General features: G+C 41.6%; 1 protein-coding gene across 1 annotated transcript in view; it reads right to left on the bottom strand.

The window, feature by feature from the left end:
* The window catches only part of LOC121574269 (mucin-15-like), a 46082-nt gene extending 26853 nt beyond the window's left edge, over positions 1 to 19229 (bottom strand). The window contains exons 1-2 of the mRNA XM_041886888.1: positions 19151 to 19229; positions 4629 to 5492 (exon numbers count right to left, since the gene is read on the bottom strand). Of these exons, the coding sequence (XP_041742822.1) occupies positions 4629 to 5469 (841 nt within the window). The 5' untranslated portion in view covers positions 5470 to 5492; positions 19151 to 19229. The remainder of the gene's footprint in view (positions 1 to 4628; positions 5493 to 19150) is intronic.
* Positions 19230 to 23188: the final 3959 nt, after the last annotated feature.

Genomic DNA, 23188 nt, shown 5'->3' with positions numbered 1-23188 from the left:
CATCCAGAAGTTCCTCCTCTGTAATTTCACCTTCACATGAGTCTTTCTGTGTGGCTGTTAATTTGACATTATCAATAGAAAAAAATCTCTACAATTAGCTTCAGTTAGAGGAGATGGAGGCGACTGAAAAGAAAACATATGGTTAAAGTACTTTGTTTCTTCCTTCAAAATATCATTTGGTGAATTATGGGTGACTCCGTCAATTGTAACCAGTTTCATTAAGTTCTTTTGGTAGCATTCCTATGTTGAAGATTAAAAAAGAATTTTGTGCATTTTTCCCCCATATTCCATCCAGTTTGCTTTATTTTTATAATATATTACACTTGATCTTTCTTGAATAAGTTTTTCCATTTCTTTTTGTTTTTCCTCTAATTTATTCTGAGCCTCTATGTTACAGTTTTTATTGCCATCTATCTGTTCTGTTAGACTTTCTATTTCCTTTCTTAGTATAAACTCTTTTGACCTAAATTGCTTTTGTTTTCGAGATGAGTACTGAATTGCATGGTGGCCTCTAAAGGCACATTTAAAGGTGTCCCATACAATAAGGGGATTCGCTGTACCTATGTTATGTTGGAAAAAGTCAGTTATAAATTCCTTTGTTCTAATTATAAATAAATTATCATCCAATAGGCTTTGATTAAATTTCCAATATCCTCGCCCACGTGGAAATTCAGTCAGAGTAATGTATATGCCTATTATATGATGGTCCGACCGCATTCTGTCCCCTATCAACACTTTTTTACTTTTGGTGCCAACGAGAATGAGATAAGAAAGAAGTCAAGACGACTAGCTTGATTCAGTCTCCGCCATGTATATCTCACTAGATCAGCATATTTAAGCCTCCATATATCTACTAGTTCTAATGTATCCATGACATTCACAATTTCCTTAAGAGCATGTGGGTGAACATTCCCTGTTTTAGGTCAGTTAGGATCACCACTTTATTTTAAGAATGTGAAATGTCAGAATAATAGTAGAGAGAATGATTGATTTATTTCAGCTTTTATTTCTTTCATCACATTCCCACTGGGTCTGTCACGTCCTGACATTAGAGATCACCTGTGTTCTCTGTTTGGTTAGGTCAGGGTATGATTTGGATAGAATCTAGTTTATTCTATTTCTATGTTGGCCGGCCGGGTGTGGTTCAAAACTGTTCGCTGCTCTGGCACCCCAATGGTGGAACAAGCTCCCTCACGACGCCAGGACAGCGGAGTCACTCACCACCTTCCGGAGATATTTGAAACCCCACCTCTTTAAGGAATACCTGGGATAGGATGAAGTAATCCTTCTACCCCCAAAAAAAAAAAAAAAAAAAAAAAAAAAAAAAAAAAAGTAAAAAATTGTAAAGTGGTTAACCCACTGGCTATAGGGTGAATGCACCAATTTGTAAGTCGCTCTGGATAAGAGCGTCTGCTAAATGACTTAAATGTAAATGTAAATGTTCCCAATCAGAGGCAGCTGTCGATCGTTGTCTCTGATTGGGGATCATACTTAGGCAGCCATTTTGCCTACCTTTAGTTGTGGGATCTTCTTTCTGATTCTGTTTAGGCTTGTTGCTGTTAGCGTTTAGAATTTCACGTTCAGTTGCTTTTGTTATTTTGTCAAGTGTTTATTTAAATAATTAAACATGTACGCATACCACACTGCACCTTGGTCCGATCCTTTATACAACGAACGTGACAGGGTCAGAAGTTTACATACACTCAATTAGTATTTGGTAGCACTGCCTTTAAATTGTTTAACTTGGGTCAAACGTTTCAGGTAGCCTTCCACAAGCTTCCCACAATAAGTTGGGTGAATTTTGGCCCATTCCTCCTGACAGAGCTGGTGTAACTGAGTCAGGTTTGTAGGCCTCCTTGCTCGCACACTCTTTTTCAGTTCTGCCCACAAATGTTCTATAGGATTGAGGTCAGGGCTTTGTGATGGCCACTCCAATACCTTGACTTTGTTGTCCTTAAGCCATTTTGCCACAACTTTGGAAGTATGCTTGGGGTCATTGTCCATTTGGAAGACCCATTTACGACCAAGCTTTAACTTCCTGACTGATATCTTGAGATGTTGCTTCAATATATCCACATAATTTTCCTTCCTCATGATGCCATCTATTTTGTGAAGTGCACCAGTCTCTCCTGCAGCAAAGCACCCCCACAGCATGATGCTGCCACCCCCGTGCTTCACAGTTGGGATGGTGTTCTTCGGCTTGCAAGTAGCCCCCTTTTTCCTCCAAACATAACGATGGTCATTATGGCCAAACAGTTATATTTTTGTTTCATCAGACCAGAGGACATTTCTCCAAAAAGTATGATATTTGTCCCCATGTGCAGTTGCAAACCGTAGTCTGGCTTTTTTATGGCAGTTTTGGAGTAGTGGCTTCTTCCTTGCTGAGTGGCCTGTCAGGTTATGTTGATGTAGGACTTGTTTTACTGTGGATATAGATATTTTTGTACCTGTTTCCTCCAGCAACTTCACAAGATCCTTTGCTGTTGTTCTGGGATTGATTTGCACTTTTCGCACCAAAGTACGTTCATCTCTAGGAGACAGAACGTGTCTCCTTCCTGAGCGGTATGACAGCTGCGTGGTCCCATGGTGTTTATACTTGCGTACTATTATTTGTACAGATGAACGTGGTACCTTCAGGCATTTGGAAATTGCTCCCAAGGATGAACCAGACTTGTGGAGGTCTACAAATTTTTTTCTGAGGTCTTGGCTGATTTCTTTTGATTTTCCCATGATGTCAAGCAAAGAGGCACTTAGTTTGAAGGTAGGCTTTGAAATACATCCACAGGTACACCTCCAATTGACTCAAATGATGTCAATTAGCCTATCAGAAGCTTCTAATGCCATGACATCATTTTCTAGAATTTTCCAAGCTGTTTAAAGGCACAGTCAACTTAGTGTATGTAAACTTCTGACCCACTGGAATTGTGATACAGTGAATTATAAGTGAAATAATCTGTCTGTAAACAATTGTTGGAAAAAGTACTTGTGTCATTCACAAAGTAGATGTCCTAACCAACTTGCCAAAACTATAGTTTGTTAACAAGAAATTTGTGGAGTGATTGAAAAACAAGTTTTAATGATTCCAACCTAAGTGTATGTAAAATTCCGACTTTAACTGTATGTGTATGAAAACCTTTGTCAAAAGTGAATCGTTTTTTTCATTCACATTTACCACAAAAACCAAGGTATGAATACTGTTGTGTGCACGTTTTGTTAACCATCTGTATAATTATATATTTTTTGTATTCACAGACTTCACCCTCCCTACACCTCTGATGAATATAATAGGAAACCTGTTTGATCACCATGCATTGCAAAATCATTCTGGCTATTCATAACCTACAGAGGACATCAACATCAACATGCCAGAGTCGTTTTAAAAGGGTTCTTCAAATAACTTATAGGGGTTACCCCACAGTTTCAATTTGAAGAACCCCTAAAGGATCCTCCAGGAAGCTTTTATTTTCAGTGTAACAATGGCGTAATGCTACCAGGTGACGGAGGTGCAATGCATGAATAGAGAAAATAGGATCTAGGTCCAGATATTGTCTACTTTTATGTGACATGGTTGTGTGAAACTCCACACCGTTTCTCTCCATGTTCCCTAAAAAAAAGGTAATTAGCCAGTATGTGTTGTCAATAGATTAATAAACATTGCATACATAGACTGCGAAGCATAACTAGCATGCTGTACTAACCATGGAAAATCTGTAAAGCAACATGCAAATGAGGTAAACCAACAGGTCAAACGTGCCACAGTCTAAACAAATCACCGGCTGAAATGTACGATGAGGTCTTTCCCAATGGTAACACTGTTTTTCGGAACACATTTCCAAGTATTTATAGTCAAATTTGACAGAAGTAGTTACTACATATTCAAATTCATGACTGTACCTGGCAAATCATGTGTGCAATTGAATTAGAATTACAAGAGGAACTACTCGTAAATCATTTATAACCTGTCAAAATTGGGGATATTCTCCTTTAATGAATGTCACCAATCACCCACTCAAATAAACCCTTGTTTAGTATGTTAGAAACTGGAGAGTAGTACTCTCACGCCCTGCACTGCAGCAATGAACCTCAGCTACTGACCCCCTCCTTCCTGTAGCCAGGCTAACACAGGGGTATTTTGTCCCCTGGAGAAGGTGTTTGTAATGGAAGCCTCCACTCACTGTGGGCATGCAGATAGTGTCTGAAAATCAACCCTACCCAGCCGGTGAAAGAAGGGGAGTTTGTGCTTTGACAATAACAAAAAAAAAGAGATCTGTCAAATGTGGGTCAGGGAGAGACCGGTAAGAAAGCTGTGTGTAAAAAAGACCATGGTGATATAACATAAGATCCCTTTGAGTGTTGTTGGATATTGTGTTACTTTTTGACTGCTCTGTCTTTGTCTGGTTGCTGACTCATTCATTAATGCCTCTCCCAAAACATTTAAAACAATATCACAATGGATATGTGAAGTGAACACACCCAAATTTAAACACATTTTTTGATCTCTTGGTATCTCCCTAAAAGTTGTTACAGGCTCCCTTGACCAAGCAAGTAAGTAGGTTACAGGTGCACACAGCAGTACCCTTGAAACAAAGAATGTACCAGATACTTAGACACTGGAACACTCTCCTCACCTCTCGCAGAGTTGTTCCCTGAAGCGGCACCAGTTTCCATCATGGATGTCGTTGTGCTGGGACCTGTGGTTGTTGTAGTTTGTGTGATGATTTTGGCAGTTGTAGTCCCAGGGGAGTCCAAGGGGAGCTCTGTGGTGGGGGAAGCTGTGGATGGTTCACTGGATGGCTCTGGTACTTCTGGTACTGCAGTCGTTACATTATGGCTGTCCTCTGTACTGTTGGTTACCCCATTCTCAGCATCAGGATCTGGACTGGCCTCATCTGTGCTATTGGTGTCTGGAGCTGTGGTTGTCTCATTTAATTCAGTGTCATTGGACATGGAATTAGAGCCATTTGAGTTTTCTGTGATTGGAGTGGTGGTGGTAGTTTGGAATCCACTGTCCTCTCCAGTTGCATTGGAAACTTGGCTTGAGTTTAAGGCGACACTCACTGGGAGTTCTGGTGCAACAGTGATTTGTGGAGATTCAACAGTGGTCGCTGAAGATTCAGAGTCCTCTGCTGTAGCATCTGGCAACCCTGGTGGCATTGCTGTGCCAATCGTCACACCACCTGAAGTCTCATTTGTGTCCTGGATGTCATCCTGTTCCCCACTAAATGACACGGAGCTATCTGTGATAGCCCAAGCAGAGTCATCTGTTGACTCAGTACCCTCCTGGTTCATATCAACAATGTCATTGGACTGAGCTTGTGACGTCTTGTTGAGCTTGGATTTGACCAATTGACGAAGCCAACTTTGATCAATCATACGTCCTGGAGAGTTTGTTGGTGCCTGGAGCAAGGCCACATGAAAACCTTGCAGTTGCAGAAGCAAAACAGCAGTGATGATTGCGTAAAGGTCCATATCCAGTCTCTCTCGTTCGTGTTCTGAACAACAATCAACACATAAACAAAATATTTTTGTTAGATACATTGAGTCAAGGTTGATTCTCCACAAATGTAAAATCTGTTTTTTTAATTATCCCATTTTGGCTCGAATGTCCTATGGTGTGCAGGCCACCATTGATTATAAGTAGAGAATATACAGTGCATTTGGAAAGTATTCAGACCACTTGACTTTTTATATATTTTGTTACGTTACAGCCTTATTCTAAAATTGATTAAATAGTTTTTTCCCCTCATCAATCTACACACAATACCCCATAATGACAAAGCAAAAACTGGTTTTAATTCTTTTTGCAAATGTATCAAAAATAAAAAATGGAAATATCAAATTTACATAAGTATTCAGACCATTTACTCAGTACTTTGTTGATGCACCTTTGGCAGCGATTACAGCCTCCAGTCTTCTTGGGTATGAAGCTACAAGCTTTGCACACCTGTATTTGGGGAGTTTCTCCCATTCTTCTCTGCAGATCCTCTAAAGCTCTGTCAGGTTAGATGGGGAGCGTCGCTGTATAGTTATTTTCAGGTCTCTCCAGAGATGTTAGATCAGGTTCAAGTCCGGGCTCTGGCTGGGCCACTCAAGGACATTCAGAGACTTGTCCCGAAGCCACTTCTGCGTTGTCTTGGCTGTGTGCTTAGGGTCGTTGTGCTGTTGGAAGGTGAACCTTCGTCCCAGTCTGAGGTCCTTAGCGCTCTGGAGCAGGTTTTCATCAAGGATCTCTCTGTACTTTGCACTGTTCATCTTTCCCTCGATCCTGACTATTCTCTCAGTTCCTGCTGCTGAAAAACATACCAACAGCATGATGCTGCCACCACCATGCTTCACCGTAGGGATGGTGCCAGGTTTCTTCCAGACGTGACGCTTGGCATTCAGGCCAAAGAGTTAAATCTTGGTTTCATCAGGCCAGAGAATCTTGTTTCTCATGGTCTGAGTTCTTTAGGTGCCTTTTGGCAAACTCCAAGGGGCTGTCATGTGCCTTTTACTGAGTGGCTTCCGTCTGGCCACTCTACCATAAAGGCCTGATTGGTGGAGTGCTGCAGGAATGGTTGTCCTTATGGAAGATTCTCCCATCTCCACAGAGGAACTCTGGAGCTCTGTCAGAGTGACCATCGGGTTCTTGGTCACCTCCCTGACTAAGGCCCTTCTCCCCCGATTGCTCAGTATGGCAGGGCAGGCAGCTCTAGGAAGAGTCTTGGTGGTTCCAAACTTTTTCAATTTAAGAATGATGAAGGCCACTTTGTTCTTGGGGACCTTCAATGTTGCAGACATTTTTTGGTACCCTTCCCCAGATCTGTTTCACGACGCAATCCTGTCTCGGAGCGCTACGGACAATTCCTTCAACCTCATGGCTTGGTTTTTGTTCTGACATGCACTGTCAACTGTGGGACCTTATATAAACACTTGTGTGCCTTTCCAAATCATGTCCAATCAATTGAATTTACCACAGGTGGACTCCAATCAAGTTGTAGAAACATCTCAAGGATGATCAATGGAAACAGGATGCACCTGAGCTCAATTTCTATTCTCATAGCAAAGGGTCTGAATACTTATGCACATAAGGTATTTTTTTTATTTGTTTTATACATTAGCAAAAGTTTTGAAAACCTGTTTTCGCTTTGTCATTATGGTGTATTGTGTGTAGATTGATGTGGGGAAAAAAAGTAATTTAATCAATTTTAGAATAAGGCTGTAACTTAACAAAATGTGGAAAAAGTCAAGGGGTCTGAATACTTTCCGAATGCACTGTACTGTACATCATTTTTCTTAGGCAACCAGTAACCAACAATGTAATAGTTAAATTGATTAAGGCCAGATAAGACTTTATGAATTCCCAAGGCTCCCATTTGGTATTTCATATTCCCCATGTTCTGAAACAAATGCTCACCCTATACTACAAAAAAGCAAGCTCTCTCTGGGTGGTTGGCTGATTTGACTCTATCGTTATCTTTTAATAGAATTATAATCTATTCATACCAATACAGGAGATAAAGTGTTGACGCTATCAATTTGGCTTTGACCTCAATTTCAGGGTCAGGAGGAAAATTATTTCCCCTGAATGGAAGCAAACTCGCCATGTTTTTCTAATCAAATCTCCCAGAACTTGTATTATAGGCGTCTGGCATCTCAGTTTTGGGGACTGTTACGGATACAGGTATCCTGTGTCTTTTTGTGTTTTTCCTCTCCTTCTGCCCTAATCACAGGTGTCCTGTATGTTCCTGATTGGTGGTCGTTGGGGTGTCTGCTGATTGCTGAGGTGGACCAATCAGTGGACATTCCTCTGCATTGCACCACCTGTTTCTGGTTTTTCAATCACACATCCCATTGTTTAAAAGCCGGTCAGTTGTGTTTGTTGTTAGAGACTATTTCCGTATGTGAGTATGGATACTGTGGTGTCCTGTGTTTTGTGTACTCACTCATTTGCTGGTTACTCTGTTGGTAACTTTGTGTGTTTCTGGGAAAAGGGGAATTTAAGCAAGTTGCCCTTGGGCGTACATTACCCGTAGGAAGAAAACTGTCTAAAAACACTAGTTAGACCTGAGCGGACCACCCACTGTATTTTTGTATGACTAGCAGTAGCTTAGCGGTTATTGAGGCAGGCAAGATCAGTTTAGGTTTTTTTTACACTATTGTTTCATTTCTTGGGTCCTGCTCAGCCCTTTTTCCCAAACCTTTACCGTGTGTTCAAAAATAAACCTTTTATGTTTGACGGTAGTTTATGGTTGTCGTGTAGTTTTTGTTCTCACTGTTCCATGTCACGCTTCTAATTTGCATGAATTATGTTACGGGTCTCTTGTCCATCCACCCTAGACGTTTAAAGCCACGGCGTTCGTAACATAATGTGGGGGCTCATCCGGGATTATTCTCATTGATACCCATGCTACTCATGCAAATTAGTTAGTGTCTGGTTCAGTGTTGAGCTTGGCAGCTGTAACTACCTGTTTTTTTTGTGTTCAGTATTCGTCGGCTCGTGTTGCTAGTTTAGGATGGCTACTTTTGAGTTGGATGCATTTTTGGAAAACCCTACGTGGGAGGTTTTTGAGAATTGCCGTAGAGTGGATCTACAGGCTTTGGCTGACCACTTTTCTGTACCCATATCAAGGGTTTTAGTGAAAGCAGAAGTGAGGAAAGCAGTGTTAGAGATATTGTTGAACGAGCGAGTGCTTGAGTTACCGCCGCCTGAGTCTGCTGCTCCTGCAGGGGATGTGGCTGCTGCTCCTGTAAGCCCGTCGGTGTCTGAGGACGAGGCTAAGGCTCCAGCCACATTGCCCCGTTTTGACCCACTCTCCCCACTGACTGACAGTGATGCCAGGATGGATGTCCGCTCGACACGGCTCCAGATGGAGGCGGAAGAGCGGGCACAAATCAGGCTAGACAAGCTGGAAACGCGTAGGCTTGATCAGGAACTGGAGACGCGTAAGATGGAACTGGAGACGCGTAGGCTTGATCAAGAACAGGAGACGCGTAAGCTAGAGGCAGAACAGGAGACGCGTAAGCTAGAGGCAGAACAGGAGACGCGTAAGCTAGAGGCAGAACAGGAGACGCGTAAGCTAGAGGCAGAACAGGAGACGCGTAAGCTAGAGGCAGAACAGGAGACGCGTAAGCTAGAGGCAGAACAGGAGACGCGTAAGCTAGAGGCAGAACAGGAGACGCGTAAGCTAGAGGCAGAACTGGAAACGCGTAAGCTAGAGGCAGAACAGGAGACGCGTAGGCTTGATCAAGAACTGGAGATGCGTAAAATGGAACTGGAGGCAGAAACAGCGAGGTTAGTCTCTGCTCATACTATGCCTGCTAGTGAGCCGTCCTCACCAGCTGTGTCGTCTGCTACTTTTGATATTAGTAGACAGATCACCTTGGTACCTGTGTTTAGGGAGTCAGAGGTTGATTCCTATTTCAGTGTTTTTGAACGTATAGCGGTAGCATTGAAATGGCCCGAAGAGGTATGGTGCCTATTACTTCAGTGTAAATTAACAGGTAAAGCCCAAGTGGTTCTGGCAGCGCTACCTCTTGAAGACAGCTTGAATTATGACGTGGTCAAAGCTACTGTTCTTCGTGCCTATGAGCTTGTTCCTGAGGCATATCGACAGAGATTTAGGTCTCATAAAAAGTATCCTACTCAGACTTATGTGGAGTTTGCTAGAGACAAAGGAAATCTGTTTGACAAATGGCACAGTGCTAGTAAGGTAACTGATTTTAACTCTCTACGGGAGTTAATCTTGTTAGAAGAGTTTAAAAATTGCTTACCCGAACGCATTGTAGTTTATCTGAACGAACAGAAAGTATCCTCACTGTCGGAAGTGTCTGTATTGGCAGACGAGTTTGTGTTGACGCATAAGAGCGTGTTTTCGGCTCGTACGGAGAGCAGGGCCGCAGAGTTGGTAACTTTTAGTCCTAGTCGGCCAGCAGTACATCCAGCACGCCCAAAAGATGTGCGTCACTGTTTCTATTGTCATAAGGTGGGACATATGGTTAATGATTGCTTTCTGCTAAAACGCAAACAGGGGATGCCTCAGCACGCAAGGCCGCCAACGGGTGTTGGGCTGATTCGTACGGTTGTAAGGCCGGAATCAAGACAGAGGCCTCATAGTGAATGTGGTTTGAAAGTCCCTGTCCCAGTCCAAGATCACAGTTATGAACCGTTCATTTTTGAGGGGTTTGTTTCCATATCAGATGACGAAGCGTCTCAGCGTCCAGTTAGAATCCTCAGAGATACTGGTGCGGCGCAGTCGTTCATACTATCTGATGTGTTGCCCTTGTCCAATAATACATATTGTGGTTCCAGTGTGTTAGTACAAGGAATTAAAATGGGATTCGTGCCATTGCACTTTGTGAACGTACACTCTGAGTTAGCCAGTGGATTGTTCAGAGTTGGAGTACGTCCTATGTTGCCAGTAAAAGGTGTGACATTTATAATGGGCAACGATATTGCCGGAGGAAAGGTGATACCCGTATTGGAGGTATTGGATAAAAGTGACCAGTCTCTCTCCGAGGAGCTGGCACAGGGTTATCCAGATGTGTTCCCCGCTTGTGCTGTCACACGTGCTCAAGCACGACAAGTGGGTGACGTGATAGATTTGTCGAACACGATTCTATTCAGAGAGTGTGACCCAGAGGATAGTTTGGGTGCTACCTCTGGTAAGCTGGTGCAGTCTGACCAACAGTCCAGAGAAAGGAAGAAGGATGTGGAATTTGTTGCTGAGGCAATACAGTTACCAGTTGGGAAGAGATCTTTGATGTACCGATCCCATGGCATAGTGTTTATGAACTGACACGCAAAACGACACCGGATTCAAAAATTAGAATCTTTCAATTTAAATTATTATATAAAATCCTTGCTACCAATAGAATGTTATTTATATGGGGGATACAATCTTCCCAGCTCTGCAGATTTTGCTGTGAAGAGACGGAATCATTGGACCATTTGTTTTGGTTCTGTCCATTTGTAGCTTGTTTTTGGACACTGGTCCAGGAATGGCTAAAGGATTGCAATATTTACCTGGAACTAACCTTGCAGATAGCATTACTGGGTGATCTGAAAAGTCATAGTCAATCAATCAATAATATAATAATACTTTTAGCAAAGCAGTTTATTTTTAACTCTCAATCTGTAGAAGCAATGAGAATAGAAAGGTTCAGAATTATTGTAAAACATCACAGTACGGTTGAAATATATATGGCAAATAGAAATCCGATATGGATGGTGTTAAGAGATAGATGGGAGGTATTGAATAGAGCTGAAGGATGGGACTAATAACAAATAACAACAAATAATAACAAAGATAGCTAATAATGTAAAGCATACTGTGTCCATAATAAGTATATAGGCTGTATGTTGGGAGCTTTTGGGAAAGAGCACAGTTAGAAAGATATGGCATATAGAAGCAAACCGGATGGACATCATGAAACGATCGGAGAGGTTGAGAGTAGAAATAGTTCAGGAGCAAAAAATAAATAAATAATAATAATAATAATAATGATATATATGTATGTATGTATATGTATATATATATGTATATATATAATAGAATTATTGTAAAATTAACTGTGTCCATAAGGTGTAGATAGTAAGTATAGACCGGAAGTGGAGACCTGGGCATTGTTGTTCACTAATTTACTCCAAGTAGGGAAAGGATGGTGGGGTTGAAAAGTAATAAAGGGGAGTATATATATAAAAAATAAAAAAAAATAAAAATAAAAAATGGGGGATTGGAAGTGATGCAGACAATTACATTGATAGAAGATACAATCTATCTGCAATATTAAGCTGATCCATTCCCCCCAAAAAAAATAATAAAAATAAAAAAAAAATTTAAAAAAAAAAATAATAAAATAAAAATAAAAAAAAATAAAAATAAAAATACAGTTACCAGTCACTCGTGAGCAGCTGATCGCTAACCAAAAGGTTGACATTAGCCTGGCTAAATGTTTTTCTAGTGTTGTCTCAGAGGAGGAGCTAAAGAAGAAAAACATGGCATACTTCATTGATGGTAATCTCCTCATGCGTAAATGGACATCCCATGTTGACGCTGGCGGAGATTGGAATGCTGTTTACCAAATAGTGATTCCTACAGCCTTTCGACAAAATGTTTTATCCCTCGCTCATGATCACCAGTGGTCCGGACATCTGGGAGTCACCAAGACTTATGATCGAGTTTTGCGACATTTATTTTGGCCTGGTTTAAAACAAGATGTGGCTTAGTTCTGTCGGACTTGCCACACCTGTCAAGTAACTGGGAAACCGAACCAGGTTATTTCCCCCGCGCCTCTTTGTCCCATACCGGCCATAGGTGAACCATTCGAACTTGTGATGGTTGATTGTGTTGGACCATTACCAAAGACAAAATCTGGTAACCAGTTTATGTTGATGATTATGTGTGTGGCCACCAGGTACCCAGAGGCCATTCCTCTGCGAAGGATTACTGCTCCGGTGGTGAGTAAAGCGTTGATCAAATTCTTCTCAACTTTTGGGTTACCTAAGATGGTACAAACTGATCAAGGTACGAATTTCCTTTCTAAACTTTTCAAACAAGTGTTAAAATCCTTGTCAGTTACACACCGTGTGTCAAGCGCATATCACCCAGAGTCTCAGGGTGCGCTTGAACGTTGGCATCAGACACTGAAGTCTATGCTCCGTAAATATTGCTTGGAATCTGAGAAGGATTGGGATGAGGGAGTTCCTCTAGTTTTGTTTGCTGTCCGTGAGACAGTACAGGAATCCTTAGGGTTCAGCCCAGCTGAACTGGTGTTTGGACACACCATGAGAGGACCTATGAAAGTCCTTAAGGATCAGTTTTTATCACAAGAGTTGTGTGTGAAAGAAAATGTGTTGGACTACGTTAGTCGCTTTCGTGAGCGCCTACATGGTGCCTGTGCTCTAGCAAAGGAAGCGCTGTCTTCCTCACAGAGACGGATGAAACGGCACTATGACACCAGGCTGTTTCTCGTTCACTGCAGCCATTGTTGTCATTGTTGCCGGTGCCAGGAGCGTCATTGTCAGCACGTTTCTCTGGTCCTTATGTCATTGAAAATAAACTAAGTGAAACTGACTACGTGATATAGACTCCTGATAGAAAACGCCAATCTCGTGTGTGCCACGTTAACATGTTGAAGACATACCACACCAGACCCGTCACTCAGATAGACAGTCCAGAGAAACTGGCCGAATCGGCTGTCTCTATTGCTGCTACGGCTGTAGTGGGAGGTCATGTTAATGATGTGGATGGAGATGGGTTGGAGTTGCGCAATACTCCGCAGCAGTGTGCTAGATTTCCTAATTCAGAGATGCTGCTGTCTCTCCGGTCAAGCCTGATTCATTTAACGGACGGACAGTCAGATGATATTGTGAGACTATTACACAGCTTTCCATGTATTTTTAATGATGTTCCTACATGCACAAATGTGTTAGAACATGACATTAATGTTGGAAACGCTGCACCTATCAAGCAACATGCTTATCGTGTCAACGTCTCTAAAAGAAAGATAATGAGGGATGAGGTCGGTTATTTGCTGGAGAATAACCTGGCTATGCCAAGTTCAAGTCCTTGGAGTTCTCCGTGCATTCTGGTTCCTAAACCTGATGGGACATCCAGGTTATGTACGGACTATCGGAAGGTAAATGCTGTCACAGTGCCCGACTCGTTCCCGTTACCCAGATTGGATGACTGTATTGATACTGTTGGTGCTGCTACTTATGTAACCAAACTAGATCTTCTAAAGGTTACTGGCAGGTGCCGTTAACCTCACGTGCCTCCGACATCTCTGCCTTTGTGACCCCAGATCACTTCCTACAATATGCTGTCATGGCATTTGGGATGCGGAACGCACCAGCCACTTTCCAACGCCTGGTTAACACAGTATTGGCTGGAGTTCCTAATTGTAGTGCTTACCTTGATGATCTGGTAATTTATTCAACTGAGTGGTCTGATCATGTTAACACTCTAAGGGTAGTGTGTGAACGTCTAGCAGCCGCTTCTCTAACCCTGAACTTAGCAAAGTGCGAGTTTGGGAAGGCCACTGTTACTTATCTTGGTAAACAGGTCGGCCATCCAAACAGGTCGGCCACCAATCAGGTGCGCCCTCTAGATGCCAAGATCTCAGCTATAAATGCATTTCCCGCACCTACCACCAGAAGAGAGCTACGCCGCTTTTTAGGGATGGTTGGCTACTACCGTAGTTTCTGTAAAAATGTATCTGCGGTAGTTGCTCCATTAACGGATTTGCTCAGTCCGGCGAGAAAATTTGTATGGTCTGAAGATTGTCGTACTGCTTTCAACACTGCTAAAGCACTCTTATGTAGTACTCCTGTTCTTGCTGCCCCAGATTTTGAACGACCGTTTAAACTGGAGGTAGATGCAAGTGCCAGAGGTGCTGGTGCTGTTCTACTGCAGCAGGACCAGAGTGGAGTGGTCCATCCTGTCTGTTATTTTTCACGGAAATGTAACAAATGTCAGACAAACTATTCCACCATTGAACAAGAAGCTCTAGCTTTGTTGTTAGCTCTGCAGTACTTTGAAGTTTATGTTGGTTCCAGTGCATTACCAGTGATAGTATATACTGACCATAACCCCTTAGTTTTTCTCCACCGGATGTACAACCAGAACCAACGCCTTATGCGTTGGGCACTTGTAGTGCAAAATTATAATTTGGAGATCTGCCACAAAAAGGGGTCGGATAATGTGTTGGCAGATGCTTTGTCTCGTGTTTAAAGATTTTTTTTGTTTTTTGTTATCCCGTCAGGATGCTGTTGATCTCTTTTAAGGGTGGGAGTGTTACGGATACAGGTATCCTGTGTCTTTTTGTGTTTTTCCTCTCCTTCTGCCCTAATCACAGGTGTCCTGTATGTTCCTGATTGGTGGTCGTTGGGGTGTCTGCTGATTGCTGAGGTGGACCAATCAGTGGACAGTCCTCTGCATTGCACCACCTGTTTCTGGTTTTTCAATCACACATCCCATTGTTTAAAAGCCGGTCAGTTGTGTTTGTTGTTAGAGACTATTTCCGTATGTGAGTATGGATACTGTGGTGTTTTGTGTACTCACTCATTTGCTGGTTACTCTGTTTGGTAACTTTGTGTGTTTCTGGGAAAGGGGGAATTTAAGCAAGTTGCCCTTGGGCGTACATTACCCGTAGGAAGAAAACTGTCTAAAAACACTAGTTAGACCTGAGCGGACCACCCACTGTATTTTTGTATGACTAGTAGTAGCTTAGCGGTTATTGAGGCAGGCAAGATCAGTTTAGTTTTTTTTTACACTATTGTTTCATTTCTTGGGTCCTGCTCAGCCCTTTTTCCCAAACCTTTACCGTGTGTTCAAAAATAAACCTTTTATGTTTGACGGTAGTTTATGGTTGTCGTGTAGTTTTTGTTCTCACTGTTCCATGTCACGCTTCTAATTTGCATGAATTATGTTACGGGTCTCTTGTCCATCCACCCTAGACGTTTAAAGCCACGGCGTTCGTAACAGGGACAATAGAGTAAACGAATGCCAATGCAATAATCATTCAGGGTGTAACTATGGGGAGACTCCCATGTACTTTAGTTGAGTCAATCTGTGATGAACAGCAATATTGCCTGTTGGCATACTAAATATGCATTCAGCAGCATTGTCAAAGCACACATGAATGTCTGCCTAGCATTTCCCCTTCAGAAATATCCTCAAAGCCAAGGGTTGAATAGGTTTTGATAGCATGATTGAAATAAAAGAACATATCTGAATGTATTCTGTCTGTTGGGACTACTCATCTTACTTTATTTATTTTATTTAAATTTAAGCATGGAGAAAGTGTCATGATTAACTCAGTCATTGTAGACTAACCATTTGGCGAAATGTTATCCTCCTTCAATCACTCTGAGTATCTTTATGTTAGGTTTGTGTGCTCTTCCAACTTTACATGTTTGGTTTGGTAAAAATAAAGTTGGGTTAACACCATTTGAGTCCCCTCAGAAAAGTAAGCAAAAAAACCCATGTACACTTGACAATTACCTGAATCTGCATTGATAAAATAGTAATAGGTCAGTTAGGATCACCACTTTATTTTAAGAATGTGAAATGTCAGAATAATTGTAGAGAGAATGATTTTCAACTTTTATTTCTTTCATCACATTCCCACTGGGTCAGAAGTTTACATACACTCAATTAGTATTTGGTAGCATTGCCTTTAAATTGTTTAATTTGGGTCAAACATTTCGGGTAGCCTTCCACAAGCTTCCCACAATAAGTTGGTGAATTTTGGCCAATTCCTCCTGACAGAGCTGGTGTAACTGAGTCAGGTTTGTAGGCCTCCTTGCTTGCACACACTTTTTCAGTTCTGCCCACACATTTTCTGTAGGATTGAGGTCAGGGCTTTGTGATGGCCACTCCAATACCTTGACTTTGTTGTCCTTAAGCCATTTTGCCACAACTTTGGAAGTATGCTTGGGGTCATTGTCCATTTGGAAGACCCATTTGCGACCAAGCTTTAACTTCCTGACTGATGTCTTGAGATGTTGCTTCAATATATCCACATAATTTTCCTTCCTCATGATGCCATCTATTTTGTGAAGTGCACCAGTCCCTCCTGCAGCAAAGCGCCCCCACAGCATGATGCTGCCACCCTGTGCTTCACGGTTGGGATGGTGTTCTTCGGCTTGCAGGCACCACCTTTTTCCTCCAAACATAAAGATGGTCATTATGGCCAAACAGTTCTATTTTTGTTTCATCAGACCAGAGGACATTTCTCCAAAAAGTATGATCTTTGTCCTTTCAGGTTATGTCGATATAGGACTCGTTTTACTGTAGATACTTTTGTACCTGTTTCCTCCAGCATCTTAACGATATAACAACCGCGATCGATAAAAGACAGTACTGTGCAGCTGTCTTCATCGACCTGGCCAAGGCTTTTGACTCTGTCAATCACCGCATTCTTATTGGCAGACTAAATAGCCTTGGTGTCTCAAATGAATGCCTCGCCTGGTTCACCAACTACTTCTCAGATAGAGTTCAATGTGTCAAATCGGAGGGCCTGTTGTCTGGACTTCTGGCAGTCTCTATGGGGTGCCACAGGGTTCAATTCTCGGGCCGACTCTATTCTCTGTGTATATCAATGATGTCGCTTTTGCTGCTGGTGATTCTCAGATCCACCTCTACGCAGACGACACCATTTTGTATACATCTGGCCTTTCATTGGACACTGTGTTAACAAACCTCCAAACGAGCGTCAATGCCATACAACACTCCTTCCATGGCCTCCAACTGCTCTTAAATGCTAGTAAAACTAAATGCATGCTCTTCAATCGAACGCTGCTTGCACCTGCCCGCCCGACTAGAATCACTACTCTCGGCGGGTCTGACTTAGAATATGTGGACAACTACAAATACCATAAACTCTCATTCCAGAGTCACATTAAGCATCTCCAATCCAAAGTTAAATCTAGAATCGGCATCCTATTTCGCAACAAAGCCTCCTTCACTCGTGCTGCTAAACATGCCCTCGTAAAACGGACTATCCTACCGATCCTTGACTTGGGCGATGTCATTTACAAAATAGCTTCCAACACTCTACTCAGCAAATTGGATGTAGTCTATCACAGTGCCATGCGTGTTGTCACCGAAGCCCCATACACTACCCACCATTGTGACCTGTACGCTCTCGTTGGCTGGCCCTCACTACATATTTGTCGCCAAACCCACTGGCTCCAGGTCATCTATAAATCCCTTCTAGGCAAATCTCCACCTTATCTTAAATAATTAGTCACCATAGCAACACCCACCCGTAGTATGCGTTCCAGCAGGTATATCTCACTGGTCATCCCTAAAGCCAACACCTCCTTTGGCCGCCATTCCTTCCAGTTCTCTGCTGCAAATGACTGAAACGAACTGCAAAAATCTCTGAAGCTGGAGACTCTTATCTCCCTCACTAACATTAAGCATCAGTTGTCAGAGCATCTTACCGATCACTGCACCTGTACACAGCCCATCTGTAATTAGCCCACCCAACTACCTCATCCCCATAATGTTATTTACATTGTTATTTATTTTGCTCATTTGCACCCCAGTATCTCTATTTGCACATCATCTTCTGCGCATCTATCACTCCAGTGTTAATACTAAATTGTAATTATTTTGCACTATGGCCTATTTATTGCCTTACCTCCATAACTTACTACATTTGCACACACTGTATATAGATTTTCTATTGTGTTATTGACTGTACATTTTGTTTATTCCATATGTAACTCTGTGTTGTTGTTGTTTTATCGCTCTGCTTTGCTTTATCTTGGCCAGGTCGCAGTTGTAAATGAGAACTTGTTCTCAACTGGCCTACCTGGTTAAATAAAGGTGAAATAAAAATAAAAATAAACAATGTCCTTTGCTGTTGTTCTGGGATTGATTTGCACTTTTCGCACCAGAGTACGTTACTCTCTAGGAGACAGAATGTGTCTCCTTCCTAAGCGGTATGACGGCTGCGTGGTCCCATGGTGTTTATACTTGCGTACTATTGTTTGTACAGATGAACGTGGTACCTTCAGGCATTTGGAAATTGCTCCCAAGGATGTCTCTCAAATGATGTCAATTAGCCTATCAAAAGCTTCTAAAGCCATGACATAATTTTCTGGAATTTTCCAAGCTATTTAAAGGCACAGTCAACTTAGTGTATGTAAACTTCTGACCCACTGGAATTGTGATACAGTGAATTATAAGTGAAATAATCTGTCTGTAAACAATTGTTGGAAAAATTACTTGTGTCATGCACAAAGTAGATGTCCTAACCAACTTGCCAAAACTATAGTTTGTTAACAAGACATTTGTGGAGTGGTTGAAAAACGAGTTTTAATGACTCCAACCTAAGTGTATGTACACTACCGACTTCAACTGGATATTGGTTTGCCTGACGGTTGGACAACTACTAAGAACAACTTTAACCTCCAACACCCCAATATGATCATTCTGTTTAATTTGAAAGTGCTATGACATTTACAATCGGATGGATTTTCCTCATTCGTTTTGTGGCATTATCATTGAACTAATCAAACTTCTGGCAAGTCTGTAACCTTACAAAAATACCAAATACATATAAGTGTCACAAAATTCAACGTCTACCACACATCTCCCATACAGAAGAAATTGTGAAATAGCTCTACACTACTAAAATCACCATCGCCACGTACCTTTTTCTGGTGCTCGGTCAGGTGGTTGCAGCTAACAGGTGTGCGGAAGGCAGTGAGATCTCTCAGCGAAACAGCCAGCGTATGAGAGAGAGGGAACAATAGGCCAGGGAAGGGGGAGGGCAGGGCAGTGCAGGGTATTCAGATCAGAACAACCAGGAACCGGTTCTACCTGATTTTACACCTGACACAAACACACCCTGACATCCAGCCAATCCCTAAATGGTAACATGCACTGGATATAGGGTAACTAAGGTTTTTTAGACATGTCATGGTTTTATGGGTTATCTTCTGTGTTCCTGAGATGTACACTACACATCAGTTTATTTCATTTTTGTTCGGTTTCCAGATATGCAGCACCTGAATTCCCCCGTTGGGCGGAGCATCTGCCCTCGAGTCCTCGGAACATTCCTCCCTTGTGATTGTGGAATAGCTGCTGTCGTCACGGCAACAAAAGGGCAGTACAGCTTTCATCCGTGCGTTGTCTCTGGTTTATATCTGGCAAAAATTGGCGTGGGGCTATTCTTGTGTCGTTACAGGTTCTGTACGTCACAACCTGGTATTCTTGTTGTCATTCTATTCAGGGAGGAACGTGGCGGAACATACAGTAGGCCTCTGCTAACTGAGCAAATAGAACCTAGCGTCTGACAGTTTGTAAGTAAAGGAGACAAGGAGAAGTGGCACTTGAAACACATAGACTAAATGCGGTGTGTGGGAGGCCGGACTGTGTTCAGAGGCGTGATGCCCATAGGGGGCACAGGGGCACGTGCCCCCTTTAAATTTTTTTTAAAAAAGTTACTTTTGTTGTTGTTGTTGTTTGCCACCTAGCAATTTTATGAAGTTGGCTTTAGCTAGAGCAGATAGGTTCCCAATCTCCCAACCTTATAACTACAGTGCCTTGCAAAAGTATTCATCCCCCTTGGCGTTTTTCCTATTTTGTTGCATTACAACCTGTAATTTAAATGGATTTTTATTCGGATTTCATGTAATGGACATTCACAAAATAGTCAAAATTTGTGAAGTGAAATGTAAAAAATAACTTGTTTAAAAAAACTATACAAAATAAATAACGGAAAAGTGGTGCGTGCATATGTATTCACCCCCTTTGCTATGAAGCACCTAAATAAGATCTGGTACAACCAATTACCTTCAGAAGTCACATAATTTGTTAAATAAAGTCCACCTGTGTGCAATCAAAGTGTCACATGATCTGTCACATGATCTCCGTATGTATACACACCTGTTCCGAAAGGCCCCAGAGTCTGCAACACCACTAAGCAAGGGGCACCACCAAGCAAGCGGCACCATGAAGACCAAGGAGCTCTCCAAACAGGTCAGGGACAAAGTTGTGGAGAAGTACAGATCAGAGTTGGGTTATAAAAAAAGATCAGAAACTTTGAACATCCAACGGAGCACCATTTAAATTCATTATTACAAAAATGGAAAGAATAAGCAAACACGTTTGGTATTCGCCAAAAGGCATGTGGGAGACTCCCCAAACATATGGAAGAAGGTACTCTGGTCAGATGAGACTAAAATTTAGCTTTTTGGCCATCAAGGAAAACGCTATGTCTGGCACAAATCCAACACCTCTCATCACCCCGAGAACACCATCCCCACAGTGAAGTATGGTGGTGGCAGCATCATGCTGTGTGGATGTTTTTCATCGGCAGGGACTGGGAAACTGGTCAGAATTGAAGGAATGATGGATGGTGCTAAATACAGGGAAATTCTTCCAGCAGGACAACGACCCTAAGCATACTGCTAAAGCAACACTCGAGTGGTTTAAGGGGAAACATTTAAATGTCTTGGAATGGCCTAGTCAAAGCCCAGACCTCAATTCAATTAGGAATCTGTGGTGACTTAAAGATTGCTGTACACCAGCGGAACCCATCCAACTTGAAGGAGCTGGAGCAGTTTTCCCTTGAAGAATGGGCAAAAATCCCAGTGGCTAGATGTGCCAAGCTTATAGACACATACCCCAAGAGACTTGCAGCTGTAATTGCTGCAAAAGGTGGCTCTACAAAGTATTGACTTTGGGGGGGTGAATAGTTATGCACGCTCAAGTTTTCAGTTTTTTTGTCTTATTTCTTGTTTGTTTCACAATAAAAAATATTTTGCATCTTCAAAGTGGTAGGCATGTTGTGTAAATCAAATGATACAAACCCCCCAAAAATCCATTTTAATTCCAGGTTGTAAGGCAACAAAATAGGAAAAATGCCAAGGGCGGTGAATACTTTCGCAAGCCACTGTAGCTACCAAGAAGCCATTTCAGGCTATCAATCAAGTTAGAGTAGCTAGTAGCTAGTCTAACGATTTTAGCTGGCATGCCTGCTTGCAAGGTTGGTAGACTTTAGAAAAGTAATAAATAAATAAAAACATTCACATTCCTTTCAATCTTTTACACAGATTTTTGCAGAGAAGCATATTTTATTTCTTAAAAAAAAAAAAACACCAGTCAGGAGGATACAGACAGCACAAGAGGTATGCTTAGATATGCAGAAATATACATCTTTTTTACATTAAGCATAATGATTAGGGCTCTATATGGCAGGAAAATGCTACATTCTCCCTCCGGACCACCCCACAGCCATCCTAAGATTTTTGGGGAACATGACGCCCCTGACTGTGTTCATAAGTTCTAAGCTGCACATTTACTTGAAAAAATTCAGTAACAAAGGAGTCTGCTTCAGTAAACAGGTAGTACATTGAGTTCTATTTGTAAATACTGCCTGTGAAAAATATTCTGGTAACACTTAACCTTAATTTGCCCTTATTATACCAATGTAAATACGCAGTAATAACTGTAGTAACAACATAGCTTTATTATTGCATGTTAACAGAGTTTAGCTTATGGTAATAGGGTTTAAGTAATAGAGTATAGCTTATTACACAAGTGTAACAAAGACAGTATAATTACAAATCAATATGCTTTTGTTGAATAGAATAAAATGAAGAATATTATGTAAAAGGAAAGATTATGCAGCCCTACCAATGGAAACCTGATTACCATTTAGGACCCTGGGATATATTTGACTTTTTCATTTCACAATAGTAGCCTTATCCAAGGGTTGTCAAGTGTATTTATAAGGGTTTTGAACATCTGGTATATAGTCAGTGAAAGTGAATAAGTTAAAATTGAGCTGTAAATTGCTCTTGGAAGGCACATGACGTTTATAGTCCAATTATGAAGCAGAAATATCTCATCTTTTTTACAGTAGTTACATAGCAAGAGTAAAGTAGTTTGATATACATTACAACTAGATAGATAGTACTTATACACTATACATCATCTTTTAAGTCATAACTGTTACAGAACATGAGCTTTTAAACCCACACCTCAGCTACTCTCAGTCCATCCCACCTATCTCCGTAAACCACCCTCTTATGATTTCCATGTCAGTATTGATGGAAAGTGGCATGGAATCAATGAAAGATAAAGATGTCCCTGAGGGGTATTTTGTCTTAGTGCTGCTGCTTCCACATTAAATATATCACATAATACAAATCATATAATACAACAATATTGCAATAGGTTAAGAACATTCATCAGGTAAACTGTAAATGACATGCCTTCACATACATACAGTACACGCACACCCATGCACACACACACACCCACCCATACAAAAGTCAATGAGTCAATGGAAGGGACACTGACTCTGTGGTCAGTTCTTCATGATTGTAGACATTTCCACATGATTTCAGATGATTGCCTACTGTGCAGGTTCCAGTTATTCCCATTTCCCCTTATCCTACATCTAACCTCTCTATCTTGATGCTTAGCAATGTCACTTTGGTGATGCTCATTTTGATGGAACTCGCTATTTTTTAAGATAGGGCCTTTAATTATAAGGTGTCCTGAAATACTGGCTTGCTCTATTATACCGTTTCTAAGCGTTAACTGCTTTCCACATAGTCACTTTGAATAATAATCGTTACCATATTCCATGTCCTCTGCAGTATGAATGCCTACTTTTCTCAAGTCTCACTAGTATGAAATGCTATACTGCCACCAGATGTCAGCACTAACAAATGTAC

The sequence above is a fragment of the Coregonus clupeaformis genome, chromosome 15 (genome assembly GCF_020615455.1).
Source record: "Coregonus clupeaformis isolate EN_2021a chromosome 15, ASM2061545v1, whole genome shotgun sequence".
NCBI lineage: Eukaryota > Metazoa > Chordata > Actinopteri > Salmoniformes > Salmonidae > Coregonus > Coregonus clupeaformis.
This window is presented reverse-complemented; position numbering and strand designations above follow the sequence as displayed.